Source organism: Cygnus atratus, chromosome 21 (genome assembly GCF_013377495.2).
Source record: "Cygnus atratus isolate AKBS03 ecotype Queensland, Australia chromosome 21, CAtr_DNAZoo_HiC_assembly, whole genome shotgun sequence".
Lineage (NCBI taxonomy): Eukaryota > Metazoa > Chordata > Aves > Anseriformes > Anatidae > Cygnus > Cygnus atratus.
Genome location: NC_066382.1, coordinates 4551623 through 4578759, shown reverse-complemented (window position 1 = coordinate 4578759; position 27137 = coordinate 4551623). Strand labels below are relative to the sequence as shown.

The window sequence follows — 27137 nt, the reverse complement described above, 5'->3', positions numbered from 1 at the left end:
TTGTTTGGGACGGTGGGGGAGCTTTCTTCATATGTGTACCAGAAAGAGTTGTAGGTTTAGAGGAATTCTGGTAAGTAACATTTCATTATGTATAGCATATTAATGTCACTTTCTTGAGAAAGCGAATTGGCTAAGTACTTCAATAAGACTTTCCAGTCCTTCGTTTGTAGAGATGGATTGTGCTGACTTCTGAGAATAGACTAGCTTTGTAAGCGGTTGTGGAAATTTACTGGTGTAATTATATGATACATATGGTGGGTATTATTTGTCATCCTAAAGGATATGATTCTTCTATGATTCTTCATAAAAGCTTTATGTAACAGGGACAGAGGTAGGTTTAAAGTTTTCAGTCTCAATATTGACTTAAGACTTTTGTTTCTACTTGAATGTCAAGTAGGAAAAGCTGTGGTAGCTGAAATTCACCCAAAATAATTATGCGGTGTATGAAGAGCAAAGTACTGTTGTGCTGTAATCTTAATTTAGCCTCTTTATACATATATTTTTGTAGCTTTTGAATCATGCTGCGTGTTTTCACCCCATGTTGCTACTACCACTGTGAGGTATTCACCGAATGGGTAGATTTTAGGATTTTTTAATCCTTCCTGTTAAATAGGTAGCTTCATGATGAATCCATCTTGGTTGAAGCTTGCTTCGGAAGAACCAGGTTTAAATAGGAATATTTCATCATCCCTTTTTAAAAGTTTGATAAGTTAATAAGCAACTGGAAGACTATTATACTGGAAAACAATGAATAACTATATATGATTGACTGTCAATCTCTCAAATCATCTGATGTGTAATGAATGGGATGCTGAAATGTGTGGATCTCCCCAGCTGGCATGGAAGCAGCAGCAGCATTTTCTTGGAGCTTGTGGATAGTGCCACCTATTGGTTGATATTCCATATAACTTCCATTCTTAAACCATAGGTGTGTTACCACGTTTCAGGTGTCTTGGTTTTGTTTTTTTCCTGGAGAAAGGAAAAAACAAGACATTTCAGCTTCAGAAAGAGCTTTTTTTTTTTTTTTTTTTTTTCCTCAGTGCAATACAGGACATGCTGATGGAGGCCTTGAGACTGTGAAAAGACCTCTTATACAGTGTTATCAAGTTCTCTTTCTGTAAACATGATTTTTCATCCAGTTTCTTTAGAAGTATAAAGTCATGCACTTTTAAACTACTTCGAAGCACTTATTTGCTGTCTCTGGCTGCTCCAATCGTTGCCCTATCAGTCTTTGTTCCCAGACTTTGCTGATTGCGTTTCTTAACAGAACCGTTGGATCCATTTGGAAGGAGAGATGTGCCCATTTGTCTGAGCAGACTTCTATGAAAGCTAAAGCAGTGAGAAGTTATGTCAGGTATCATTATAGAGTATATTTGTAGGAAGAACCACATAAAAGAATTGAGGAAAAAATACAAATATGATAAACTCTTAGATTAATTTTTTTTTTAATTACCTCCTTATTTGTGGCATTTGATGCTGTAAGTCAGACCAGTCAAGATATCCATGCATTTCCAAACGTGGATATGACAAAATATTGTGATTACTCCTAAGAACATTGTATCTTTTTCTTTATGATTTTCTAATGTAGAAATTGTAATTATTTTTTTTCTACTGCTGCAGGACTAATTAAGTTCTAACAGATTAAATTGTCCCATCACACAGGCCCATTAGGTGTGATATTATTAAACCTTGCTGCTCTGAGTGTTTTGTAGAGTGATAGATTGGTGCAATTTGGAAATGCTGGAACAGCATATATTGGCATAATCTAGCAGATCAAAACAGTACTGTAAGACGCATATTACACGAATAGAATTTCTCTATTGACAGTAAGTAGAAAATGAGGAAGAATTCAATGCCTTTTTTGGGAAGGAGCAGGGCAGGGTGATAAGTGCATAGAGAGAGCTATCTGTCTGTAGGAGAGTGGAGAAAAAAGTAAGTTGGACTTGATGACATAAATGTATTGTGTATTTGAGAGGGGACTATGCAGATGAAGAAATGAGGCAAAAATGTTTACAGGACAGTCCTGTTATGTTGTTTGTTCTCTTCTAAATTGATTTCTTTGGCTACTAATACAGCACCTTCCTGCTTCAAGTAACAATATTAAGGAGATAAAATAGTGGTATGTATCAGTTCAACATGAAGGACCAGTCACACATTTTCAACCTTTCAAACTTGTTTGGTATCTTGATTTAATGGTTATTGTTTCATCTGTCTCAGGATAGACATAACTTAACATCTCTTGCTCACTGTCTTACTTGGTTCATTAGCTTACTGTTGACATCACTTGTTACCACTCACAAATTGCACTGAGGATTGCACTCCTAGGAACCTAATCCAATCTACTTACGTCAGAGTTGATGTACGAAATTATGAGATCACTTTATTCCCCCTTCAGAAAGCAGTTTGCTGATTATAGCAAAAAATAAAATAATCATCACCTTGCAAATTTACAGGCTACAAGTTTTTGAGCCCAACCATCTCTACCGAATGGGTACAATGCAAATCTTCCCAGTGGGAACTTCTTCAGACAAGACTGGTGATAGAGCTTTCTCCACTCTGCTGTCTTCATGCTAAGTAATGTGGGTGGTAAAGCCTATCCCTGCAGCTGCTACTTAAGTTTGCATTATTTCTGACTCATTCAGGAGGGCCCGTGTGTAATTTTAAACTGTTTCCACACCCAGATTACTTTCCCTTAAAAATAATAGTGATAATAAAGTGGGGGGAGAGGTTGGTAATGACTACAGGAGAACATTACATGGAAAAGAGTGGTGTTTGAACCTGCTGTGGTACAGTCTTCATTAAGCATATCTCATGTCTCAAGTATTCCCTTCGTTACTAAGATTTAAGAAATCAGATTTACAGATTTATATAGGACCAGACCCAGTTGTGTGAATGAAAACTAATTGGAGGATGATTCTGGAGCCAATTCTCTGAGCTGTGCATTGTGGAAGCGTAGCTGCTTTACACCTCCATCCAGGGATTCCTTAGCAGGGGTTATGTTTCTCCAACATACAGTACTTGTAATAGGTTTATTTAGTTTATTATGCTGCTGTATCAATGTATTATTTGAAGCGTTATTATTTCCTAAATTTGCAGTTAAGATTTTTACTGTTGTTGACTTAAAAATCATCTTGGAACATATTTATTAGTAGCAGTTGAAGGTTATTCCTGAACACTTTTACTTTATCTCGGTAAACATAGTATCGTGGACTTTGAAGAATTATTGGATACTCAGGCAATAAATTACAATGATGTTATACCATCTAGAATTTACTTGACTGTTTAGTCTGTTTATTCTCTGATGTTACTATTCTTAATTAAAATAGAAAAGCGAAACTTCAACTTAAGCGATGTGAGAAAGGATGCTAAGCTGTACTCCTTCCCTGTTCCTCTTAACTCTTTTTTCTCTCTACAACCATTATACGAACTGTTAAAAACTTTTATAAAATGTGAAGTGGCTTTTTTATTATAAAAGAAAAGGACTTAAGATTTCATCCAGCTTTTTTTTTCTCCAGTGTAAGCTCGATGGTTGTACATTCTGCATCCTGTTTTTGTGTTGGCTGTGGTTATTTACAGGGGAATAAAACAAAAACACAGGCTTTTCTGTCAGGGTAATTCTTTCATCTAGTTAGGTTTCTCTTTTTCTACTCATGCAGTAATGTAACAACAGATAATGAGGTACTAGTGATTTTAATATCAGACTCTTTGAATCTTTGGGTTGAGTAAGGCCCAGTTTAGCTATTCAGATTTTTAAGGGGTTTTCTGATAAAGCTTGTGATTCCTCACTATTTCAGGCTACTTACTGTTCTGCCTGCTGGTGAAAAATAGATGGTTTAAGAATTAAACTTTATTATTGTTCCTATTATACCCCATTACCTGTTTCGGTTTGTCGTTTTCTGATCTTATCATGCCTTCAGGAAATCCAGGAGCTGGCAGGAGGGGAATGAACCGTGAGGGCGTCCCCGGAAAGAGTCCGGAGGAGATGTACATTCAGCAGAAAGTGAGAGTCCTGCTCATGCTGAGGAAGATGGGATCAAATGTAAGATGTCATAAACTGTCACAGCCCATGTTTTATAGCTTTCCAAATATAATTTCATAGCAACTGGGATTGTGCTGACTGAGATGGGCAGGTGATGGTCTGGTTTTATTGCTGAATTGTTTTAGCCATCATTGATTTAACCATCACCTGTGGTTAAATACAATTGATTTTTTTGCAAAAAAAGTTATGAGGCTTGTGATGCCTGAAACTGCATCTGAACACCTGATTATTACTCTATATAAGCCAAAGTTTTTCATTATTGTGAAACCAGGAGAATAAGGCATCTGTTTTAAAGTGGCTTTGAATCTCTCCATGAATGCATGATGTACCAGTTTGCTGCTGTTATTGCTTGCTGGTATTATAATTTGTACAAATAGCAGCTTAAACTGTTGAAGAGTAGAATAGAGACGACTGTGACATTTCTTACTGGGGAGTCAGAGATGATATCGTCAGTGTTTCTTCATTTTAGTTTTGCTGACTGACTCTTTGTACATTTCCAGCTGACTGCTAGTGAAGAGGAGTTCTTGCGCACATATGCAGGTGTAGTGAATAGCCAACTAAGCCAGCTTCCTCAACACTCAATTGATCAGGGTGAGTACCGGATTTGTTTGCATTTTGTTTAATTAGTGAGAAACAGTCTCAGAAAATACTAAATTTAGGTTCCTATTTTTCTTAACAGGTGGTTTTATTTTGTCAGATGAAGTAAGTCTTGGATATACCTAAGATTACTTAGGATGAAGGGCATTATTCTCCATGATAGCTCAAAACATTTTTGGCCAAAATCTTGTGAAATGAATTAATGTATATCACTTCCCAATGTATTTGATAAATATAAATGAATTCTAACCTCATTGATTTTTTTGCTATAGGTGAAGTTAAACTCAGGCATGCCTAGGCCCCTCTGATTCTGAGTGTCTTACTGTATTCAGTATGGGTCCTCTGCCTAAGTCAACTTTCATCTGAATTTTTGTACTTATTCTTACAGTGCTGTAATGGCCCTATTTCAGAGAAAGTTTAGCAACAAGAGGAATTTGTTTCCCATAGCATTTCTTTAATTTGCATAACTCAATTCCAGAACAAGGGTGGTGGAAATGAAATAACTTCACAATCAAATCTGCTTAATGTATGTGGCACACAAATTCTGACAGTAAAAAAAATAAAAATAAAAATCTAGTTCATACTAAAATAATACAATACCTTTGAGATAAAGTACAGCCAGAGATAACTGTCGCAGTAGAACTTCCATACTTGTTCTGGTAAATGCTGAATTATTTAGTACACTGTTTTAATTAATTGCCATACTGTATTATTTTAATTTGATTCCTTCAGGTTCCCATTAGTGGAATGAAGTAGGTAGTATTTTTGTGAATTCTTTACAGAAGCCATGGAAAACAATTGTGTGGTGGTATTCTGAAGCTACAAATATGTTCTGAACCTGAATGTTTATTTCTGAATATTTTTTCCCCTTCATAGGCTTCCTGCCAGACCACATTTATAATGTGGGATTTGGTTTTGAAGGAAAATTGCTAGTCTCTTACGCCAGAAAGAACTGAGTTGAACAGAAATTTAATATAGATCTGAGACATTTAGAAAACCATTAGAAACACGACCTGTACAGACTTGCTCTTCAGTTTTAAGACTGTGTGTTCATTCCTCACATAGCTGGGGGACTGGTGGAGATAGATACACCTGTGTATTTTGGCTCAGAATTGTTAAACTTTTCTGCCAGTCTAAAGAGAAAATTTGCCAGTTTCTCGTCAAAAACTGAAGACGACATATTCAGTTAAGAATGACTGCCTTAGTTACCAGACAGTTACTATCGTGCTGTCTTAAGCAGTTGGCATTTGTCAGCTTTATCCCTAAAATAGTTACATTTCTCATAATAAAAGTGTATGCTGAATTGTCTGAACTTTGGCAAAGAAGAGATAATAAAAACAGAAGTCCAGCCAGGGGACACTGATACTTTGTGCAGCTGTGCTCCAATACAGCTTAATCTAACTTTCCTGTCTAAGCTGTCTGCTTTTATCATTTGTGAAATTAACAAACTATTTTCTTACTTTACAAAGAGCTTTGGAAACTTAATTCTAATAATGTTGGAGTGCTTAAAAATCCCTGGCCTAGTGTTGTAAAGAAAGCCCAAAGTACTGTTTCTGATTGCTTTCAATTTGTCAAGATGATATGAAAAGTAAGAAACCCAAAGGGTGCTCTTCCAGATAAGGGTCAGAAACTTGCAGCTGAAAAAAAATTTGACTTAAAATTTAAATGTAGTCAAAAGAGAGACCAACAGTTATTTATTCTGCTTCTAGACTCCCTAATGATGCAACGCAGGAAATCTAAGAGCTTTATGCATTGTTCAAAAAGTTGTCTTTGTTCCATAGTTGAACAGATGCTAAATGATTTCCCTGTCAGCATTTTCTTAAAGTCCTTGAAGATTCTTTAGACTTTTTCCATAGGGAAGTCAAGTCCTCCCTGTTGTTGCTCGCTTTGATCTGATCTGAGGCGCTGCTGTCTTTCCTGTGTGATTTGACCATACGATCCACCTTCAATTCTCCTAAATTATAGTGAAGCTGTTGTCCTGACCATTAAGATTTTTCTTGGTAGAAGAAAATAGAACAAAGAAAGAATATACTTAACTATTTAGAAAAGCGGGAAAAGATGTTGGTCCTTTTCGTATTCAGACATGTTGTCTCTCCAAATTAATGAGAACATATCACGAAGAACAAATTGAAATGAGGAAACCTAGCCAAATACCATTTCCTCTGGAGAAGGATGGAGCTGTAGTATGCTGTAAAGGCACGAGCAACTGTAATTTGTTGCTCAGGACTTTGATCCTCAGAAAACCTCTGTGGATTTGTAATAGTCAGCTATGATAATGTTGCTCTTTGCTCTTTTTCTTCTGTGATTTTACTTTATTAAGAAATGTTATGTGTCATTTCTTAATAAAGAAACCCAGCAGTGACCATTACCAGCTGTCAGTACCTTTTGCTGTCTCCTAGTGTTGGTGAAGCATGAAGGGTAGATCATTAAAGTACCAAAACCAGAGGATAAAAATGCCACGGGTGTCAGATTTGCCATCTTAATGGAGATTCCATCTCCACTAGATGGCATTATCTTGCACTGAAAAACCCTGTCCCAAGTCCACACACTTGAGGAACTTAAATGTTTTGTGTCCTTCAAGATTCCTTAGAGGAATTTTCTTCCTTACTTTTTTTTAATGTTCTCATTGAGTCTCCTTCAGAGGCTTTTAGTCTTTATGCGGTTTGCCTTACACAACAAATAAGAGGTGTGTTATTTAAGGAGTTAGTTGCAAAGACTTGGTAGACTAGCAGATTTCACAGTCCTTTTTTTTTCCAATAAAAGCACGAATTGCTCTCAGCCTAATTTGTCCCAGACTTCAGAGCCATTTTTCTCTAGCGGGCACACACAAGGCAGAAAGCTGATTTAATACTCTCATTTCTTTCCCCAAAAGGGAATGACATTCGTGGTATTCTAAAAGCTTCGGTATAGACCTGCTTTTTTTCGTGAATCACTTATATATGCTGTAGTCTGGCCCCGCAATTGCAGAAAGTTTGTTGTTGTTAAGAAGAGTATAGATGATGATTTAGGATTTCATAAGTACATTACAGTCCCCATTACAATTTTTATGCTTTTCCTTGTTGTGCCTCCATGAAGTAGTGTCCTAGAACAGCTGGCAGGTTGCCTCACAGTAATTACCTGAGGTAGGACTGCTGTGCCTTGTCACTGTCTGGTGCTCCCTACTAAGTTTTTTTGATAAAGATCTGTCAACTCCTTAGTTGAGTCTATTTGTCTGACCACAGGGAGTCAGTCTGGAACCTGTGCGTCCAATATATATTTGCAGCTATGTGACAGTGCACTGAGGAAAGAAGTTTGTGCTCGTCCCTGCTGAATTCAAGTAATTGTTCTATAAACCTTCATTTAGCCACTATTTAATAATAATAACACTGACATTTAAAGTGCCTCCATGGTACTATGCTTACCTTATTAGGATTCAGCAATATAATTTAATCTCTAACTTTCATCAAAAAGCACCTTAGAATGTGTTATTTTTAAAGCAAGCTTGAAGTCTGACTCCCCTTCAGTTTGTGTTTAGTTTTCTAGGAAGAGGGGAAATTAAATTCTTAGCTTTTTGTTTCCTGTTTTGCTTTCAGAAGAAGTTTGTCAGTTTAGAAATACAAAATCATTGTTCTAGGATTATTTGCAGATCTCCTTTTATATTTGACACATACATCTGGAGCAACTTCACTCCTGAAGCACCTACATTGTGTCCTGTTGAACTGAACCTTGATTTCCTGACAGGGAGCTCAGAGTTAGTCTGACTGCATTACTAAATGTATTTGTGTAAATCAGATAATAATAACAAATGTCCAGGGCTCTCTACTGTGTTCCAGCAGATAGCAAATTGAAATAGGTTCTATCTAGTATGTCTTCTATACCCCTCACTTTCAGAGGCACAGCTTATATTAGAGCAACAGATCTGTGAAGGCATCTTGAATACCCAGAACATGTATCCCTGTCATAACATAATTGTCTTTTTACTCCAACTCTATTTGCCCCTTCTTTTTAGGGTATTCCAGAATCTTAGGAAGTGCTTGGCCTTTCGGTGTGTTGCCTTTGATATGCCTCTCTTGAGTTGCTGTTTCCTTAATCTGGACTACAGTTCACCAAGAACAAGGAACGTTTGGACAATTTAGATGTCTGGAGTCAGTTCATAGCTTGATATTTTGGCTGGTTTTATTAATACTTGGCCTGCTCACCAATTCTCTTCTTTAAGGGATCTGGCCATGTTGCATCCATAGCAATTATGAGGCTTATCTGATAAATGAAATACTTGATTACCCATCAAAAGGTACACTGCTAGCAGAGGGGATGAGATCTCACTAACGCAGGAAGGTCTGAACAAAAGTTTAAAAAACTAGACTGAAGTATTTAATGCTTAAGTTTAGTATTAGTCTAAACCTTTGTACCATGTTATTAATGTTATTTTATAAACATTTTATCTTCAGATCATTGCTGCAATCTTGTTAAAGTGCAAAATATATCGCATTTTTCTTAAGGAGCATTTTTTAGCTGACATCTGTGTTTTTTTTTTTTTTTTTCATAGTCCCAAGAATAACTGAGGAACCCAAAGCCATCCCTCTTCAAATAGTGTCTGTTCTAAAGGGGGGATGTGATCATGAGCTGTTTTGAGATATTGCATATTAGTGCTCTTCCCTGCATTGCAGCAAGAGCTAACGCAGCTTAGACTCATTAGGTTTCTTGAGCTTGAAGTGATGAAATTGAGGCTTTCTTAAATATTTTTAACACAAGCAAAACGCCTCTCAGGAAGTTACATGCACAGAAGCATCACCTAAAAAAAAATAAAAAATCACAACACCATATTTCCTGCTTCCCAGTTACTTAAATTTCTAAATGGTAGGCTAGCACTTGGCTGCCTTAAGTCCCTGCTCTGTGGTGTATCTGAAAATGGAAGCTATGCAGCTAGTAAGCATGATATGTGAATTATACCAAGACCTTGGTGATTACAGCTCTGTTGTTCCTATAGCAACAGGAGTGTCATGCTGGTTCTTGAAGAAAAAGCTGGTCCCTTGGGGAGGGCAAAGCTGAGATGCAAACGCACGCCTCAGCTCGGTGAGACACATTCTCTGGATGGTAGGGTATTGAAAACAAATCTAGGCTGCTTGTGGAGCTAAGAGGCAGACTGCAGCCATGAAGTATCAAATACTGGTGGAGAAATTGAGATTTCAGAGCTCTTCTCAGTGTAGGGATGGTTTTTCTTTTTTTAAACACCATGCTTGTCTTAATGTGTTCCTTTTCTCAGCAGTGCACGTTGTATTTTTAGAATGCCAAACTAGGATATTAAGACTGGGAATTTCAAAGAAAAGTTTATGTTTAGAAGATAGTTGCTGGAAGGTGATTGAAGAAGTGTGTATGTAAAGATCTTGAGGAAAGTAAAGATTTTTATTGTTTTTTCAGTTTGGCATCCTTTCAACACTCACAACAGGTTTAACCTTCTGATCTCCAAAAGCTTTTCAGGTTTATTAATTTTGCAGGTGGCTACAAACAAGACAGTTCTGTGTATCTATTCATCATTCCTGAGACACTAGGAAATAGCAGTTACAGGTAACATTTTGCTCTGTGTTAAGGCGGTGTGTTTCGAACCCACCTTGTACCCTACTGGCTTGATGCCCCTGTAGGTGAGTACTTGCTGTGGAAAGCATTAGGTACGAGTTAAATATTGTCAACTTTCAGGAAGGATAAAGGTGCGAAAGTATAAGGTGAAAGAAGTGGGAAAAGGATTTTCGTGTCTGAAAGTTTGTGGCAATCAATGCTTTGCCCCTGTAGGTAGACGGGAAACATTTTATTGAGTATATGCAAGTCTCTATTTCAGTGTAGAAATGTGTGTCCAGAAAAGGGAAGCTTGGGGAGGGAGATGTTGTATGTATAGAATGTGTTAGGTCAGGTGTACGTGTACCTTCCTCATTGTTCAATAAATTAATTACTGGAAGTGCAAAGCTCAGCGGAGGATGTGCTGAAAGTAAACACGGTTCACAGTCCTATTGTCTTAATTGCAGACTTTTGGCAATGTGCAGCTTAACTTTATAACCTGTGCTCTGCTTTTTCAATTTTTTACTTGATTAGAAAGAAAACATCCGTTATGAGAGCCAAGTGAGACTGCTGCAGAAGCCTTATTCATTAGTACTTTAATCCCTGCTTTCCTTTCACTTCATAGAAACCCCTGCTCCATTCTCTGGAAATGTTTGTGTTTGCACAGGAGTAAAAGCGGCTGTGCAATTGCTTAATGAGCAGACTTGCTAGATTGGTTTCATTTATAGCTTGGGTTGCAGGACTGGATTTGAGCAAAACCTGCTTTTGTGCTGAGAAATGTGGATGAACTTTTTCTAGACAAATGTCACCAAGGATTTTTTTTTTTTTTTGCTACAAGGTATCTTCAGAAATAATGATTTACTGTAAGCGGCCCCTGGAAGGTTAGAAGTAGTCACGAGGGTATCCCTTTCAGTTGCAGACTGTGCTGAAAATTATTATTCAGCAGATAATATTTTTGTTCTGTTTTCAGGTCATTGAAATATCACTAGGTAGATGCTTCTCAATCTTACAGCACCTTCTCTTTGAGGAACTGAAAATGCTTGACAACGCTCTTCTGCTAGAACATCAACATCTGTATTAAAGGCAACATTTTGTTGTAGGGAGGATAAAGTGAGTAGCCAGAGATTACACGGCGCTTTGAGGCAAAATCACACCTAGTCCTGAAATTCCAGATTGGTAGAGTGAACCCCAAACTCTTAAGAAATAAGTTTAGGGAACTGAGGCATCGTTGTACTAGTACAATGTTTCTTCTCTCTTTCTATTGTTTTTGCTGCCTCTGTCTCCTGTCAGGTCTCCAGGTATGTATTTATTTTGGGGACCTTCCCCCTCAATATCATGCTTCACCTGAAAGTATATTTTCGGTTTTGTTTAATTGGCTGTTTTCACCAGATATGTGGTAAGGCTTTTGTGATGGTTCTTGTACTGCAAGCCTTCCTCTGCTCATCCAGAGGCTTGAAGCATAATACAGAAACCTACCCTAAAAACATCCCTTCTCCTTCCCCTGCCATCCTGGAGTTCTTAGAAAATTGACATTTTCTGTCTCTTTCAACATCCCTGGTGCTCCTCTACGAATCATAGAACTTACTGCCATTCAAGGCGTTGTGGTGGTGGTGTTTTATGATTATCTACTCACCCTATGGACATGGAGATACCTTTCCTCTTTGCAAGTCCCTTGAACAAACTGGTCCCAGATCTGCGAAACGATACTGCTTTTCATATCTGTCAAGAGCCATGGTGCTCTTGAATAAAAGAGAAATGCTGAATAATGAACTCCTTTGTTAGTGAATATAAAGTAAGGCCATGAGATGGAATAGCCAGAAAGTAGTGGCACATGTGTTAGAAGTGACTGGATTGACATCATCTGAAAACCACTGGGTTTGGTGTAAATTTCTTGCTGCTGTGCTCATGACTTCATGGTAGTGTCAGATTTGGTAGCCTGCAAGAACTATCCATGCAGCTGCCATTATTTGGAGAAAGGATGTCTACCTCTTTGTAGTAATGCATCAACTCCTTAAGTATAAAATTGGATCTTTAATGTGGGAATAAAAGAAATCAGCATTGGCTTGAATCTTTATTGCAAGATGAGTGGTTTTCGGTTGGGTGTTGTGCCCTGGGGGTTACCCACCCACTTACTTGTCTACCTTGAAGGTGGTGTATTATCTTTTATTTGATAGATCAAATTGTCTTCTTGAAAGAGCCTCAGGCAATTGCATTTAAATGCTAGCTTGCATGTAATTCCTGCAAATGAAAACAGTGCTAACCTTCTGTTAAAATAGCAAAAGGAACCGAGGAGGGAGCAGGAAGTAACACTGCTAGAGTTGTGTATAAAATCCATCCTTTACTGATCTTGTTTAAAACTGTACCATGGGACATAGGAATATGTCACTTTTAATGTTAATCTTCTTTTCTTTCCTTCTAAAATGAATAGCTAAAGCCCTATAGTCACTTCTGGCCTTCACTGTTCTCCTGTTCATGCCTGTATGTTGTTTTGCTGCTCCCTGGTGTTTTGGCTGAACTTTTTAATGTTGAACTGCTGTGAAATTTCATTAGGATGTGGCTAGTCTTGTGTTCCAGCATAACTTACGAAAGTAGCACCTAAACTTGGTACAAAGGCCAATCATTGATGAAGTGCACTAGTAACCTCCCTTTCAGCCCAATGATTATCCTTTTAAATACAGTTCACGATCTTTCCTTAACAAATCTTTTACCCTCTTTGGTTCTTGCAGTGATTGTCCAACTTAAGTTAAAAGTGCTATATGGGAAATAATATGTTATGAAGTACTGAAGAAATCAGAGAGGGAGCATGCTTTCTGATGATGATATACTTAAAAAATAATAATAAAAAACACCATATGTTTTGTTGACAAATTCAGATAACTTTAAAACTGTAGTTATGATTACATTGGTGACAAAGCAGGAGTACTAAAGTTTCTACTTTGTTGTTAGCTTTGGCTGTGAAAGACTGAAACCTGGAATTTCAGACTCTTTCTTCATCCACTGATCATCATTTAGGATGCACATAGTAATAATGCGGAAGTATTATGGATATTCAAGCATTTTCCATACTTTTACACCGTATTCTTTACTGTACTCTTGCTTTTTTTCCTCCAAATAGAATATAATTTCTCTTTTTTTCCCCTGTTTTCTGGTTGTATTTGCAAGCTGTGTTTCTTGTGTTCCCTTCTCTTCTGTTCATAGTCCAGGCAAAAGGCAAGTTACCAGTTCCTTCCACCAGTGACACTGGTATTGAGGCAGTGCCACGCGGGCCTAGAAAAGGAGAGCAGGAGCTAGCTAAGTGGGACCTTCCTCTTCAGTGATAACTGTTTTGGTTGTGAAAGCCCAAATGAACGGCAGAATTCCCGGCGTCCTTTGCCGAAGGCTATTTCTGCTCATCATGTGCTTTAAACTGCTGCTTGCCCGCCGCACAGGAGCAGCGCTGAAAGCTGAAATTGCTCAGAGCAGGCAGAAACACCGACCAGCAGGCTTGTGGGGTTGCACCATTAATAGAGAATGAAATTTCCTTTTCCACACCAAACTTACAAGAATACTTGTATTTTTTTCATATTCAGCCTGTGGAGAGGGGAGACCTCAGGAAAACAATCAACATCTGTTAAGTAATCCCGCTCATCTCGGTGCTGTGACGTTGCCTGTGATTTCGCTGTTGCCAGGCTGCTCCAGCTGCTCATGGCTCGCACAGCAAAGCTGCTGCAAAGCCTCCCCGGCTCTGGAGGAGGACTTGTGCAAAATGCAGAGGCATAGGTTGTGTTTCATGTGCACTGGCTTTGCTAGTGTTTTTAACTATTGTTACTCCTCCTTCTTTTTGGCACGTGTTTGTTTCTGCAGGCTCCTTACGAGTAAAATCCCTCTTTCTGTAGAGGCTGGTAGTTGTTATATTTATGCACGTTTAAGAAAAAAAATCAACATGGTAACTTGCTAATTCTGAGCTGGGTTCCAGCACTATATATCATTTATGTTTTGATCAAGGAAAAAACAGTTTGTGGAGGAGATGAAAAGGGAGAAGACCGCAGGGCTTCTGAATGTTGGCAAGAGGGAACATCAGAGCAGGTTTTGATGTACTTCTACAAAATGTGGGTCCTGCGTAAGAAAAACAAATTACTGCTTGGTCCTTAATATTTCCTCCTGTGAGTACATATAACATATAAATTGTGAAGTGTATAAAAATAAATGTAGTTGCATTTCATAAGCGTTGATTTAGTTTTTAAGGACATTAGCAAGGGGAATTAACAGCCTTCTCTTCCTCCATGTTTTCTGTCACTTTTCCTTCCGTATTGCAACTAAAGAGCAAATCAGATAACTGAAATTTCGGCTGATGTTCATGCAGTCATAACAGGTGAGGAGTTTTGGTTAGTCCTCTTTCTTTTACCTTGTGTGCAGGTGTATAGGCAAAGTTCCTTGGGGCACAAAACTGAAATCTGCTGCTTGGTATGCCTCAAGTGAAAGCCTCTGGAGAGTTTTACGCGCTGATGCTCAATCCAAGCTGAATCTGAACTTTCTAAACCTCAGTAAAAGATTTCTTTCTGTAAAAAAAAAAAAAAAAAAAAAAAAAAAATCTGTAAAGCTGATCAGTTATCTGAATGGCACAGGCAGTCAGTGTTACTTTTGGCATTTCCTACTTTGTTGTCTAATCCTTTAATAGAGGCTTTGAAGGAAACCTGATTAAGCAAAATTATCCCAAGCAGGCCAAATTAATTAATGAAGGCCAAAATGGTCATTTTCAGTCATCTGTTGCACTGAAGTGTCTAAGATCATTTCAACAGAGTAAATAATTTTTAGAAATTATATAAATGGTGACTGCATGTTTCATCATATTTTTCTAATCAGTTAAATGCTGTTACAGGATGTACAGATGAAAGCAAGCATTTACTTTTATCTAACTTTCTCAGGGATCAAATTTTTACCAGAAATTTAAAATATTGCATTCAGCCCTTCAGGGTTGTTTTCCAGTTCGTGTCTAGACTAGAGATACTGATTTAAATCACTGCTTTGACACTACTGTATGATGTATTTTTATTTCCCTATTGTCCTGAAGACATTTCTCTTGAAGTGCCTGTTAGGCTGTGCTCTATATTTAGGAAGTCCAGAGAGGTGATTTTTTTCCTGAATATCTCAAGGTATCTTTTGAAGAATGAGACCTTAGGATGGAAGGCTCTTTACAAGCCTTTATCAGGTGTGATTCTTCAGCCATTCAGGACTTTCTACTGTAAAGGCCCACTCAAAAGACCACCCAAGTCTGTAAAGACTTGGAGGTGGTTCACAGGAAGGTAATAGCATCTTTCTGTATTTAGGGGAGGTGAGTTTTGGTGGTAATTATACACAGTTGATAGCCTCAATTGGAAAAAAAAATGAACGAAGAAAGTCTGAATTCTTCTGGAAAGATTTCTTTAGTGTAGGGATAAAACCATTACTTAGCAAAGCTGTATCTGTTCTCTGGGCAAATGGAAGGTTTCAGTTGGGAAGAAAATACTGTATTTCTACTACAGAATGGAATGCTTGCAATATGTGTTAGTTCATAAAAGGTGCTTAAACAATTTTCAGTGAAGAAAATGCAAAAGCCTTTCAGTTGGCCTAGTAACACAATTTTTATTCTTACAAGTTAAAAAAGGCAGTAAAAAACATCTAGATGTCACTGAAAAGGACAGGGCGATGCACAAGGCAGTACAATTTTTGTCGAACAGTTGAGTTCCTCATACTTCAGGTGGAAGCTCTATGAGTTTCCTATGCAGTGTAAGAATTTACGCAGCAATGAAACCAGAAGAAGATTATCTCTAAATGCATGTGGTGACAATCTTGTGATTTTCTATCAAGTCTGTCTTCTTAACAATACTTAGGAGCAAGGAATTCTTGTTTTTCTCTATAAACAAACTGATTTCTGTAGTCTTGCAAAAAAAAAAAAAAAAAGTTTAAATCTGCTGTTGAAATGTGTAGTCTGCTTTAAGTTCCAGTCCCAGAAAAATAATCAAAAACAAACTTTTATTCTCTCTATGCTCTTTTTACTTTCCTGTTGATTTGGTTTAGCGGATGACATTGGTAGTAAGGGGATGGTTGCACCAGATGATACTGGAGGGCTTTTGCAACCTTTATGATTCTATAATCATGGCACACATTTTGCTGTCATTATTACAGGTGCTGAGGATGTTGTGATGGCATTTTCCAGATCAGAGACAGAAGACAGAAGACAGTAACTACAGGATACCTGAACAACACAGAACTGGAGAGGACAGTGAGATTCCTGAAGATAGAGGACGATGGCTGAGCATTAATAAGTTCTTTTGCCCACCCTAATTTTTCCGTGGTAGTCCTTCTCCTTTATAATTGTTTCCTTTTGCCCAACTCTCAGAATGCATCTCACAGCCATCTATTCCTATAAGTTGTTGCTACTCAGCTGGGCTGTGTTAATTAAGGACAAACCTAAAGGTGTATTTTCGATTGGCTCAAAGGGACAGACTGATTGGCTAAAGGAAGACAATTTTTTAAACTTGACCAATGAAAACCTTTTCTCTCTTATGTTTTAAAGTAAGTCTCTTGACATCCTACTTCTAAAGAAGCTTTTCATGGTGGTGCTTATTTAGGTCAAACTTGTGAATTTGAAGAGGGTTTGATTTGGCTGTGTAGAACTGGAAGCAAGGTGTGATTCGTTGACGATGCAAATGCTTTCTTCAGTTGGCTTGCAGGTGTTTTGCTGACATCGACACTTTCATTGCAGAAAGCTGATGTTTTGGTGCATTGGTTATTACTTTATCCTTACTTGGGGAAAAAACAAATGTGCTTTGCGATATTTATTACATCTATACATGTATACATGCTTGCTTTTTTGTTGTTGTTTTTTGTTTGTTTTTGATTGGCTTTGAAATCACGTTTTTAATTTCCTCTTGGCTGCAGTGTCTCTGATGCCATCAGTTTTTCCATACTCATCTGCTCTGTGGCCTCAAGCTCTTTTGGGAGCATGTGTTGAAAGCATATTTAGTTCAGTAAGTCTACCTGTTTCAGCTGGAACACGGAGATTACCAGCCGTTCTGTGCTTCTGTGTGGGCTGTACTACGAACTCCTGGTCAATCTGGTCGTTCAGGTGGCTTCTCTCTTTGCTTCTGACAGAGGAGCTGTCGTTATTTTGCAGGAATTGCAAGAATGAGATCTATGGCTGTGACATGAATTTGCCAAATTTGTATAGAGAATATGTGAACTTGTGTAAAATAACTATAGTTCCACTTTAACCCTTTAATTGCTGCACAAGACTCGCTCTCATACAAGGGAAAATTATTGATCGTTAACTTAAATCCGAGTTTCACGGGGCTTTAATAAGCTAAGTTCCTAGTCACTTGAAAAAAATTGTATGCAGTTTGGTTCCCTGAAACTGCTTGGTGAGTTGGAAATTATCTGGATCCTAGGCTAATAGCATTTTTTCTAGGCACTGGTCCCAAGAGGCAGCAGCAATGCGTTAAGCTGTCCGATAGTGAGTGTACAGGTGACATTCAGGTTTACTCTGTTGGTAGTTCCAGGGCCTTCAAGCAGATGCATTTACAAACTCAAAAACCTGCCGTGAAATTCCCGAATTGCACTGACTGTTCAGGAATCTGCACATAAAATATCAGAAGCCTAGAATTTCTAGCACTGCTGCCAAAAACCTAGCACTTCATTTTCTCCAGTGTGTGCAGGTGGTTTTTACAATACTTCTAGATTTTCCTGTGGTTGCACTGACTTTAAGATGTTTCAAAGCCTATTAAAGCAGAACTCCATTCATTTACCTGTTCTTGGCTCTTTTCATGTGGTTGTTAATTATTTGGAGTAACGATTACAGAATCTGGCTGTGACAACATGACCATTTTTCATGGCAAGAAGTTCTGACGACAAGATGCTGTTACGGTCTCAAAGCGGGGAAAAAGCTTGAAAGAAACCATGGAATGTGTGCAAAAGGAAGAATGGACTTGTGAGCATGAGCAGGGAGATTATCTTGAGCAAATAAATATGAAATGAGAAAACCTGTATGTCTATTTGTGGAAAAGTTCCTTTTCATTCATTTGCGGCTTTGTGAAGTTCAATGTGAAAGTGTCATTGCCCCTGTTGGTTGGGGCTGGATAAGAAGCTACTTTATTAAAATAAACCAGGAACAAGCCCAAATGATTCCTTAAATCTTGACCTCGTTGCCTAAGAGGCACTTTAATCTTAATTTAGTGCAAATGGGGCAACCCTTCAAGGGTTAATTGAAGGGGATAGGTGTGTTTCTGGCTGCTGGCTGGATGAATGGGGTGGATTGTGGTGGCCTGTCGTTGTCAAGCTCACGTGCATCCTCCGTGTGTATCTATGGCATTTCTGAGCTGTTGAGTCTTTTCAAGGAGAAAAGTGAAGTGTTTATGTTGTTCAGTCTTTTCACTGAAAAATGTAACTGTTGGGGGGAAATACAGCTTTTAACAGCTTCTCTTGTTTCTTACTGATTTATTATATTGTTAACCTGCCAAATGGTAACTGTTTGCTCTACCCTTGTGGAAGACTTCCAATCTTGGAGTCCTGAGTAACATGTTGAGAAGGATACATTGAGAAAAGTTAATGTGTTGTGTAACAGCGTGATTTGAGATTCAGAACCTGGAGGAAATCCAGTTTCTTGAGAATATTTGTGCTTTGTTACCTGTGTGCTCCCCAGCTCCCCACAAATGATTTCTTGCCTTTAAACTGGGGTCAGAAGATTTATAATAAAGAGTTGATATATAAATCAGTGAGAAAGTGGAAAATACAGCTTTCCAATGTTCCCCTTGAATTACATTTCAAATTAATTATGTTCCTGCTATGAAAGCTAAATGTCTATTAACACTGTGGAGCCTGGATTAATTGGGAGTTAGAGAAACCTGCACAGAATACATCAGCATGGTTGACTTGTTTATTGCACATACAAATTTATCTAGCTTTACCTTTGTGCTTCTGGCTTCTCAGGCGAACTGTTATTAATAAAAGTAAGAAACGGTGTTTTAGAGGTCAGAGATGAGTATAGGACTGGATTGAAAGACATTTATAAATACAAAAAGCTGTATAGTTCAATTACCAACCAAATAGTGCTTAAGGCATTCAGAGAGCATAAAAGCTTTAGAGGCAATTTCCAAAAAAGCATGCATCCTTTGGGTGGTCTTTTTGGGAAGACATGTTCCTTTAGATATTTACAATGTGTTGTTACGCTTCTTTCTTCTCTTATCAGGCTTATCATCTACCTCTCCTTTACACGCTGTGTTTTCCAGAGCTTGAGGAAAAGATTTAGAGCTGAATCAGATGCCCCTCTCATCTCTCCCCAGATGGGTAGCGATTGCTGTAATTGTCAGTAAAGGTCATTGTGTCTGTGAGCATTGCCTATTGTAAATGAAAATGAGACTCCTCGCCATTCACATAAGCCTTTAGATTGATTCTCCCAGGTCCTACAATAAACCCTGAAGTAACGCAACGTGTGAGCTGGTGGCGTAGTGACACTTGGGAAGGAACTGTTGCCTGAGAGAGACTGGACCACAAATAAAATAAAATAAGCTTTTTAGAGTTTTTGTTCCTTTTCATATCTAAGGTAAGTAGTCACTGTAAGTTGTCATGTTCTCTTGGCTGTTCAGTGGCCTGTGTGAAAGTTCTTAATGCTTTACTGTTAAATCTCTTTCGGTTTCATAAGGCCAGTATTTCTAATTCACCAGCAGCCTAAATAGTTCTGGTGAAGGCTAAAGATTAAATGGCCCATGAAATTCAAAGACCTCTGTCACCCATAGAAGACATCATCCTAAATAAGGCTTCAGGGTCATATGTGGGATGAATTTCTATAGCTATTGAGAATCCTGTTATAAGAATAGAGCAGTGCTATGTCTGAAGTTATAGGGGTTTTTGTTATACAAGAGGAAAAAAATTAAAGGCCAGAAGGTGAAAGCTTTGAATCAAATGTAAATAAAGTGTTAGAGATTATTTTATGAAAGATCTACTAAATGCCTGGGCAAGGAGGGGAATAGATGACTTATATTGTTTTAAGATCAGTCCTTCAGCCTTCGTTTTGGTCTCTTGCCTCCTAAAGGACTGTGTGGCAGAGTTGACAGCAAAAAAAGGCTGCAGGGCACGGGGACCAGCAGAAACCAACGGTGCCATAAGAACAGTTCCTGGAGGTTTAAGAAATCTTCGGTTGCATTCAGTTTCTACCAAAGAAAGAGTAGTGAGTAAGCATTTTTACCTGTTATTCACCAGTAACAAAGTATTCCGAAGCTTAGTTGTTCATAGAGATCTTTTAAGAAGCCTTTTTAAAACTGCAGAATAGTTGTTTTAGGTGTATGAGTAACAGGAGCACTGAAGTGTTGCACAGTTGCTACCTTGGTGGGATTTTTGCTGAATGTGGTTGATTTTCAAATCAACTGACAGTAATACGGTGTACGTCTTGCATGAGCAGCAGCCTCAGCAACATCTGAGTGAAACTGGACCTGTTTGTCATTCAGTGCTGGGGTCAGAGATGTGTTGTATGCAGGGCAAATTCTTCCCTGTTCACAACATCACCAGGAAATAAAAATGATTTTTTTTTAAATTTATTTTAGGTGTTTAGGTATTTTCTCATTTGTTTTAAATTTACTTTCCTTCTGCTGCAGATTAGTATTAAGGATCCTGTCAGGCCTGGTTCAATTATTTCAGTAAACTCATGCAATAAAAATTCTCTCACAAAACTAACTTTTAAATGCATTATAATGGGTCAGATTTAGGTAATCGTGAGCCAGATAGGTATAATGTTGATGGGTATTTGCTGGACAGTCTTTTTCTTGCAGCCTCAGGTGTAACATGATCAGTTTGGTGTGGTGTGTGAATCTTGGAGATTTTGTATCCTGTATATCTGTAACTTCTGGTCTGTAGGAAATAGGTCACTGCATCGCTGTGGTTCTTCCAGATCTGCCCTGGGCTTGCTGTATAAGTATGGCAAGTCTACACATATACCTTGCACTACAGTTTCCTATAACCTTCCTCTTGTTTCTGATGCTTTTCACACTTACAGACGTGGAATTGCTGTATACAGGCAGGAGCGCTGTTATGTAGCAGGTGCCCATACAAAGACAGAAAATAAATCACCTACTCTGTTTTCTGAGCTCTGCTTTCATTTTGTTTGCAGCTGATTTGCCCTAAGCAGAATTCCTGCAGTGTGTCATAAACTATCTGGCTAGTTTCCTTTGTAGCCTGAAGCACTTCAATTTTGGAGATTATTTATTTTGGGAAAGAGTTATTTGGTTGTGATTCTTTTTTTTTTTTTTTTTTTTGCGGGGGGGGGGGGTGCATCTTTATAACCTGGCTTACTTATAAGCTGCCTCATATATCAACATGAAATAGCTATATGCATGGAGCTTTTTGCTGTCTTGACACTTTCGGGGTTGACTTTCCTTGCTACTGAATGCAAACCTGTGACTAGAGGCCTGTGATGCACAGGAAACAAACTTTTCAGCCTCTGTTTAACATTTTCAATATTATCTTCAACCCAGGTGTGGACTAATGCACCTGTACCTCTCTTTGGTTTTTCACCTTGGATAGTCATTGCTGCCCTTTTCTAATGGGGTTACAAATGTGGCAGGCCCCACAGGTTCAGAAGATGATCCCTTGATTGGGAGCAGCTGGAGATGTTCAGCCAATGCATCACAAGCATGCTCTCCGCACCTGCTGTGCTTGTCATTGTTGCACAACACCTGAGCTCTTCAGACTCCCCCAAAGAGGCCATAAATGTTCTTTTTCCCAAGTTGTAAAATACCTCTGATTAACCTGATTACTGTCAGTTGATTGAGCTGACTCTGGAGGTTGAATGTTTCTGAGCTGAGACTCTTCATGTTAGGGACCCATTCAGCCAAGTTTGTGTTGGAGCAGTATGTAACAGTGCTTCTGGCTCAACTATTTGGTTCTCAAATCTGAGCAAAGGGTTCCCTGGGTTTGCCTTAGTATATGTGGAAATTGCTGCTTACAGTGTGGTCCACACTTTGCTACTTAAAACATATTCCCGTTTTGCAGTGAGGTGAAATTCTCAAATAAAGCCTATGGCTATAACTCAGTACTCACCTGATGTTTGCAGTATTCCAGCTAACGTAAGATACAAGGGTGATTGTTTGGAAAATATCTCCCCAGATGAGGAGAATTTTGTGAGATGAGCACGGATAATGTAAGTTCAGATCAAGCCTTGACATAGAGATGCACCGGAATAAAAATGTGGTTTTCGAACTGCTCTCCAGCTGTTCTGTAGGGTTTGTTTTGGTTTTAAGCTGCCACAAGAGCTCAAAAGTTGCTTTTGTTTCCTGCCCTTAGTCTATTCTTTCAGAGAAGCTAAATGCATAATTATGGTTCAAGACAGCAGAACAACTTGTGACTGGAACTGAGACAATTTAATCATGTTTAGTATGCAAACTGGAGCCCTATGTTCATCTACAGCAAGAAGGGAGCATAGCACTGGATCTAGTCTTTGCCTTTATGCTGTAGGATAAGATTGTGAAGGTCTCAGTACAGTGTCACTGTTGTGGGTTTTGTTTTTTAAACTGTGTGAAAGGATGGAAAGTTTTGTAATTTCACAAGAAAGGTGCTGCTCCAGAAGAGTGCGGTTTTGCGTGTTATTGTATGCGTGCACTTATCCCATAAGGCAGGAGAATGCATGAAGTTATTTGATCATGCAGTGATACAGGAGCTTGTCTTGCTGCTGACAATGCACTGTAATCCATTTGCAGCTTTATGTGTGACCTCCTAATTGAGGGCACAATGGAAATTGCTTTGAACGTGATTGGAATGGACAGTGGTAGCCAAGCATTTTCCTTCAGTCTTTTGTCGTGTATCTCAAGTGGCTGGAGCAGACTGACATAACTACAATTTTCCTAATCAGTGTCTGTAGTCAGCACTCGAAGTGAGCACCTGATGCCTGGTCACAGCTAGACACGGAGTTTTCTTCTGCAAGTAGAGCTGTTCACAACAATCTGTACTCCTTTTTACAGCTTTTTTCAGTGCCTAGCTTCTACTAAATCTCTCTGGTGTGCCTGAGGAGGAAGATACGGCAGGTCAGGAATGGATGAATTTCTGTAGGTGGAAGCATAAGAGGAGGATTCTCTGTCACTGTTGTCTTCTCATAAGCTTCTTTGAACCTGGAGAAAGATGGTAATTACATGAGACAGAATCTTAAGCTTTTGACTTGCCTCGCCAGCAGCACCAGGCTTCACAGTCCCCCTCTAAAAGGAACTGTGCTACGTGCTGGTTCTGTAGCATGCTTAGCTGCTTGTACCTTATGGGTGTATGCTAGAGCCTTTTGTTTTATTCTGGCCTTGACCTTGAGGTCACAGTCTTCTGAAGCTAAGTGGGACACTTGGACTTTATCATCCTGGCTAGCGTGATCATTTTGCTGCTCTCCCCCACACTCAATGTATAGATGTCAGAGGATGGAGCAGCACAGGGAACTAAATGAAATTTTTATTTTCAGTGCCATTGTCAAAAAGAGGAGGCAAGACTTAGCTGAGAAGTGCTTAGGTTAACTACATGCCAGTAACAGACAGGAAAGGCTGTCTAAGGGTTTACAGACCCCAGAATCAGCAGAGCTCAAATATGGACTCAAATATAGTAAATACTGGACTCCAGCAGGGTAGCACTGCTAGGTACGTAAAGATTCATAGTTCGTGTCCTTCTATATCCTCTCCTGTGTCCTGAGGGATTTAAATAGAGAATTTGTCAGCAAAAGCACCTTGGCTTAAGTCCTAGTGAGATGGATCACAGAGAATAAGTAAGACACAGTAAGATCCCAGACCTGGTAGTGCTTACAGCGTAAAGCCAACACCTTGAATTCAACTTGGGCAGATAGAACATGAAAATCAACCGTGTCTGGTTGTTGTAGAGCAATGCCACAAAAATACGTTAAACATGAGTTCTATTACATAGATATCACTTCGGGATATTTTAAAATGACATGTACTGACATCCTGGCAGGAGGCGATGCTGCTTTTGTGATCTGATGGATAGTGTTTTCTGCCGCCTGGGCAGAAGGAAGAGGTCGTTTGTTTTGTTTCTTTAGCCTCTTATCTTGACAGAGTGCAAAGAGTTGGTTCCTGTCTGGACCTGAATTAATCTTTATGAAGGTTGTTAACACCATTCTTGCTTAGAGCTACTAAAAAGAGAGGGGGAGCAGTGAGGAGAGAAAGAGATTAAAGGGAAAAACCCAGTAGGTTATAAATGCATTTTCCTCTGTGCTGCAGGTTAAATACTCTATGCATGTGAAAGAGATACTGTGATTAAGGAGCTGTCAGGCAGAATGAGAGTTGGGCAAGCAAAGGGAGCAGAGATGCTTGAGGGAAAAGGGTATGAAGATGTTCTAATGCTGAGCTTTTTTGTGCATATCTAGCATGTGATGTATGGCTTTCTGTGCCTTTCACTGAAAAAATGGATATTCTACAGATATTTAGGTTTTTTGCCCTTTGTTGCTCAAGTATCTTTTCCCTCTGGGATGTCTCACTGGTTGCTAGTGACGTTATTTTAGAAAATGGTCAAAAACTCTAATCTACGCTGCTACTTCAGGGACAAGGATTAGGACTCTAGGATTCTGTATAATAATCTTGTACTTAAACCATGGCTTTAGTGAGTAGAAAAGATGTCACCTCCATTATTTTCCGTTCAGGCTTGTTGCAGAAAGACCAGTTCCTGTGCATGTCACCTAGTTTGAGGACTCCTCAGTCGTCGCAGAGCCTTGGGAAGTTTAGCTGTCATCATACACCTCCTGTTGAAATCACTGAACACTGGGCACTTGGGCTCATTTTTAGATCAGGTCAATAATCATTTGACCTATCCTGAGCTGTATTTTAATGTAGTGTTGCACAGACACCAGTCATTCCCAGAGGCTGCTCCTCGTGCTGCAGAAGTTGCCTGTGTAAGCTGAGCCCCAGACAGGATGATATGCCTGTCTCCTCTCATAAGCTTTTTACTTACGCTCAATGGGTGATGTATCATCGAAGCAGCAGTAAACATGGAAAAACTTGAGTAGTTAGAATGCAGTGCAAAGCCCCATATTTCTGTCACTTACCACAGCAGGGGATTTACAGCCCCCCAGTTTCCCTGGCAGAAGACAATGTGTCATTCCACTTCTTCGGCTGGTTCACTTGTGACTAGTACAGAAGAATAGTGCACAGACCAGAAGAAGAAAAGGTAAGAATGCTCATTGCCTATGCTGAAAATAAGGAAAAACCTCAAATGTGGAAAAGTACAGGTGGAATGGAGATTTGTGGCTGCTGAATGTTTGTCAAGGTGGTAGGGTGGTCCTTCAGGTTGCATTGGGTCCTGCAGAAAGTGATCCTGCAGCAGTAGGCATGTAACATTTACAAAACAGCTCTCTAGAAATGTTTTCCTTCACTGAGTGGAGGAAAACACAGGGTTAACAATCTGACAGGTACATCAAAGCAGAGCATGATGGGGTGGGGTAATTATTCTAAATCACTCCGATTCACTTAAAGATGTTAGACTGGTTGGGAGCAGGGGGGACATCCTTACCTCAGTGCTGAGTACAAACTGCAGTGATGTTGGTTCTGCCAGGTCTTAGCTCTGAGTGTGCATTTGTTTCGTGCTTTGTTAAAACAATACAGCTCTCTGCTGGCTCCCGTCTAAGGTTAGACAGTGCATTCATGACATGTATCCAGCCTGCAGAAAAGCCACCAAACAGAATTCTGTTAAGTTTTCCTGCTGATGGTAAGTCGACGGCTGAGACAGCGATACATACAAACCTCTGCTTATCTCCAGTGTGTTCCAAGAACAGCTCCACTTCTTTAAAGGAACCCTCCCACCCCAGGACAGTTTGCTGTTTAGAGAGATAGGGTCAGCATTTAACCTCCTTTCTGTTGCAGAGCAGCAGCTAGCATTAAAAGCAGAAGACAGACGTGTCCTTGTAGGGAGACCGTCTGCCTTGGAGCTCCCCGCGGGGAGGCAATCAGCCCCTGCTATTGGCAAAGAGCTCTCACTCACTCAGCAGCATTAATCAGGGTTGACTGTTCCTCTTAATCCTCTGATCCCCTCCATAAGGACGAGAACACAAGCGTCGCGTTTGCGTGTTATGCTCCTCTTCACCGAAAATAGGCCTGGCTCCGTGGCTTGCAGCAGGCAGTGATTAGAGGGGTGGGTGATCAAAACATGATTAGCAAATCTGCAATTAGAGTGAAGGCCAGGAGGGCAGTGGCTTACTGCAAGAAAGGGTCACAACTGGTATCTGTCAGAGTAGAAATAAATACGTGAAATGACAAAGGATTAAGCTGCACTCATGTCTGATGAGGCTGTAAATAGACAGAACACTGCCAGGAAGATGCTTGGAGCACTGGAATTTTAGAAAAATAGCAAGTAACAGGAGTCTGCTCCTGGATCAGATAATTTTTAAAGGCACTTTTTAAAGCAACAGAGGTAGTTTATGTAGCTTGAAACGTTGACTCAGGAACTAGGACATCTCCATCAATTCTTAATTTTGTCCCAGACGCTTTTTGTGATGGATGTACAGGAACTTCATTCATCATTTTCTTCAGCAGCTAGACAGTAAAGGTATTGACCATGCCTTGCAGAGGTTTGTGGGGCTTTTAATATATCAACGTGTGAAATGCTCTGAGACTCTGGGAGAAAGCTGTGGACTATTATTGCCAGATAAGATGAATTTGAGCAGGACAAGAGTGGAGAGGAGTTCATATCAGGAAGATCAACAGTTTGCTTGAAACCAGCTGCAGGACAAATAATGGCATGTTTTAGCTTATTTTTATTGTCTTTAAAAAGTCTGTATTGTGGAAAATACAGCAACTGGAACTCTGTCTCAGAAGACCTGTTTAGTAAAACCAATCCTATTTTTCCACATCTAAACAAGGCTTTTCACATCAGCTTCAAAGACAGCAGGGTCAGGCCCCTTTGCAGTGCTTTGCAGGTCACTTTTCTCAGGAGTAGGAAGCATTTGCTTGTAGTGATAGAAAACCTAATATTGCATGATGAAAATTCACATTAC

At 39.2% G+C, this 27137-nt stretch overlaps 1 protein-coding gene across 3 annotated transcripts; it reads left to right on the top strand.

Moving 5' to 3' along the window:
* Positions 1–1280: 1280 nt before the first annotated feature.
* CTNNBIP1 (catenin beta interacting protein 1) lies at positions 1281–18168 on the top strand. Of its 3 annotated transcripts, none has more exons than XM_050714911.1 (5): positions 1281–1354; positions 3918–4039; positions 4540–4630; positions 10111–10180; positions 11136–11169. In XM_050714911.1, exons 1-5 carry the CDS (start codon positions 1348–1350, stop codon positions 11152–11154), a joined length of 309 nt encoding a protein of 102 aa, XP_050570868.1. In that variant the 5' UTR covers positions 1281–1347; the 3' UTR covers positions 11155–11169. The 3 variants fall into 3 exon arrangements, with proteins under 3 accessions (XP_050570868.1, XP_050570869.1, XP_035413492.1); XM_050714912.1 differs by lacking the exon at positions 11136–11169 and adding an exon at positions 16310–18168 and having other exon boundaries at positions 1284–1354; XM_035557599.2 differs by lacking the exons at positions 1281–1354; positions 10111–10180; positions 11136–11169 and adding an exon at positions 16310–17923.
* The last annotated feature ends 8969 nt before the right edge of the window (positions 18169–27137 follow it).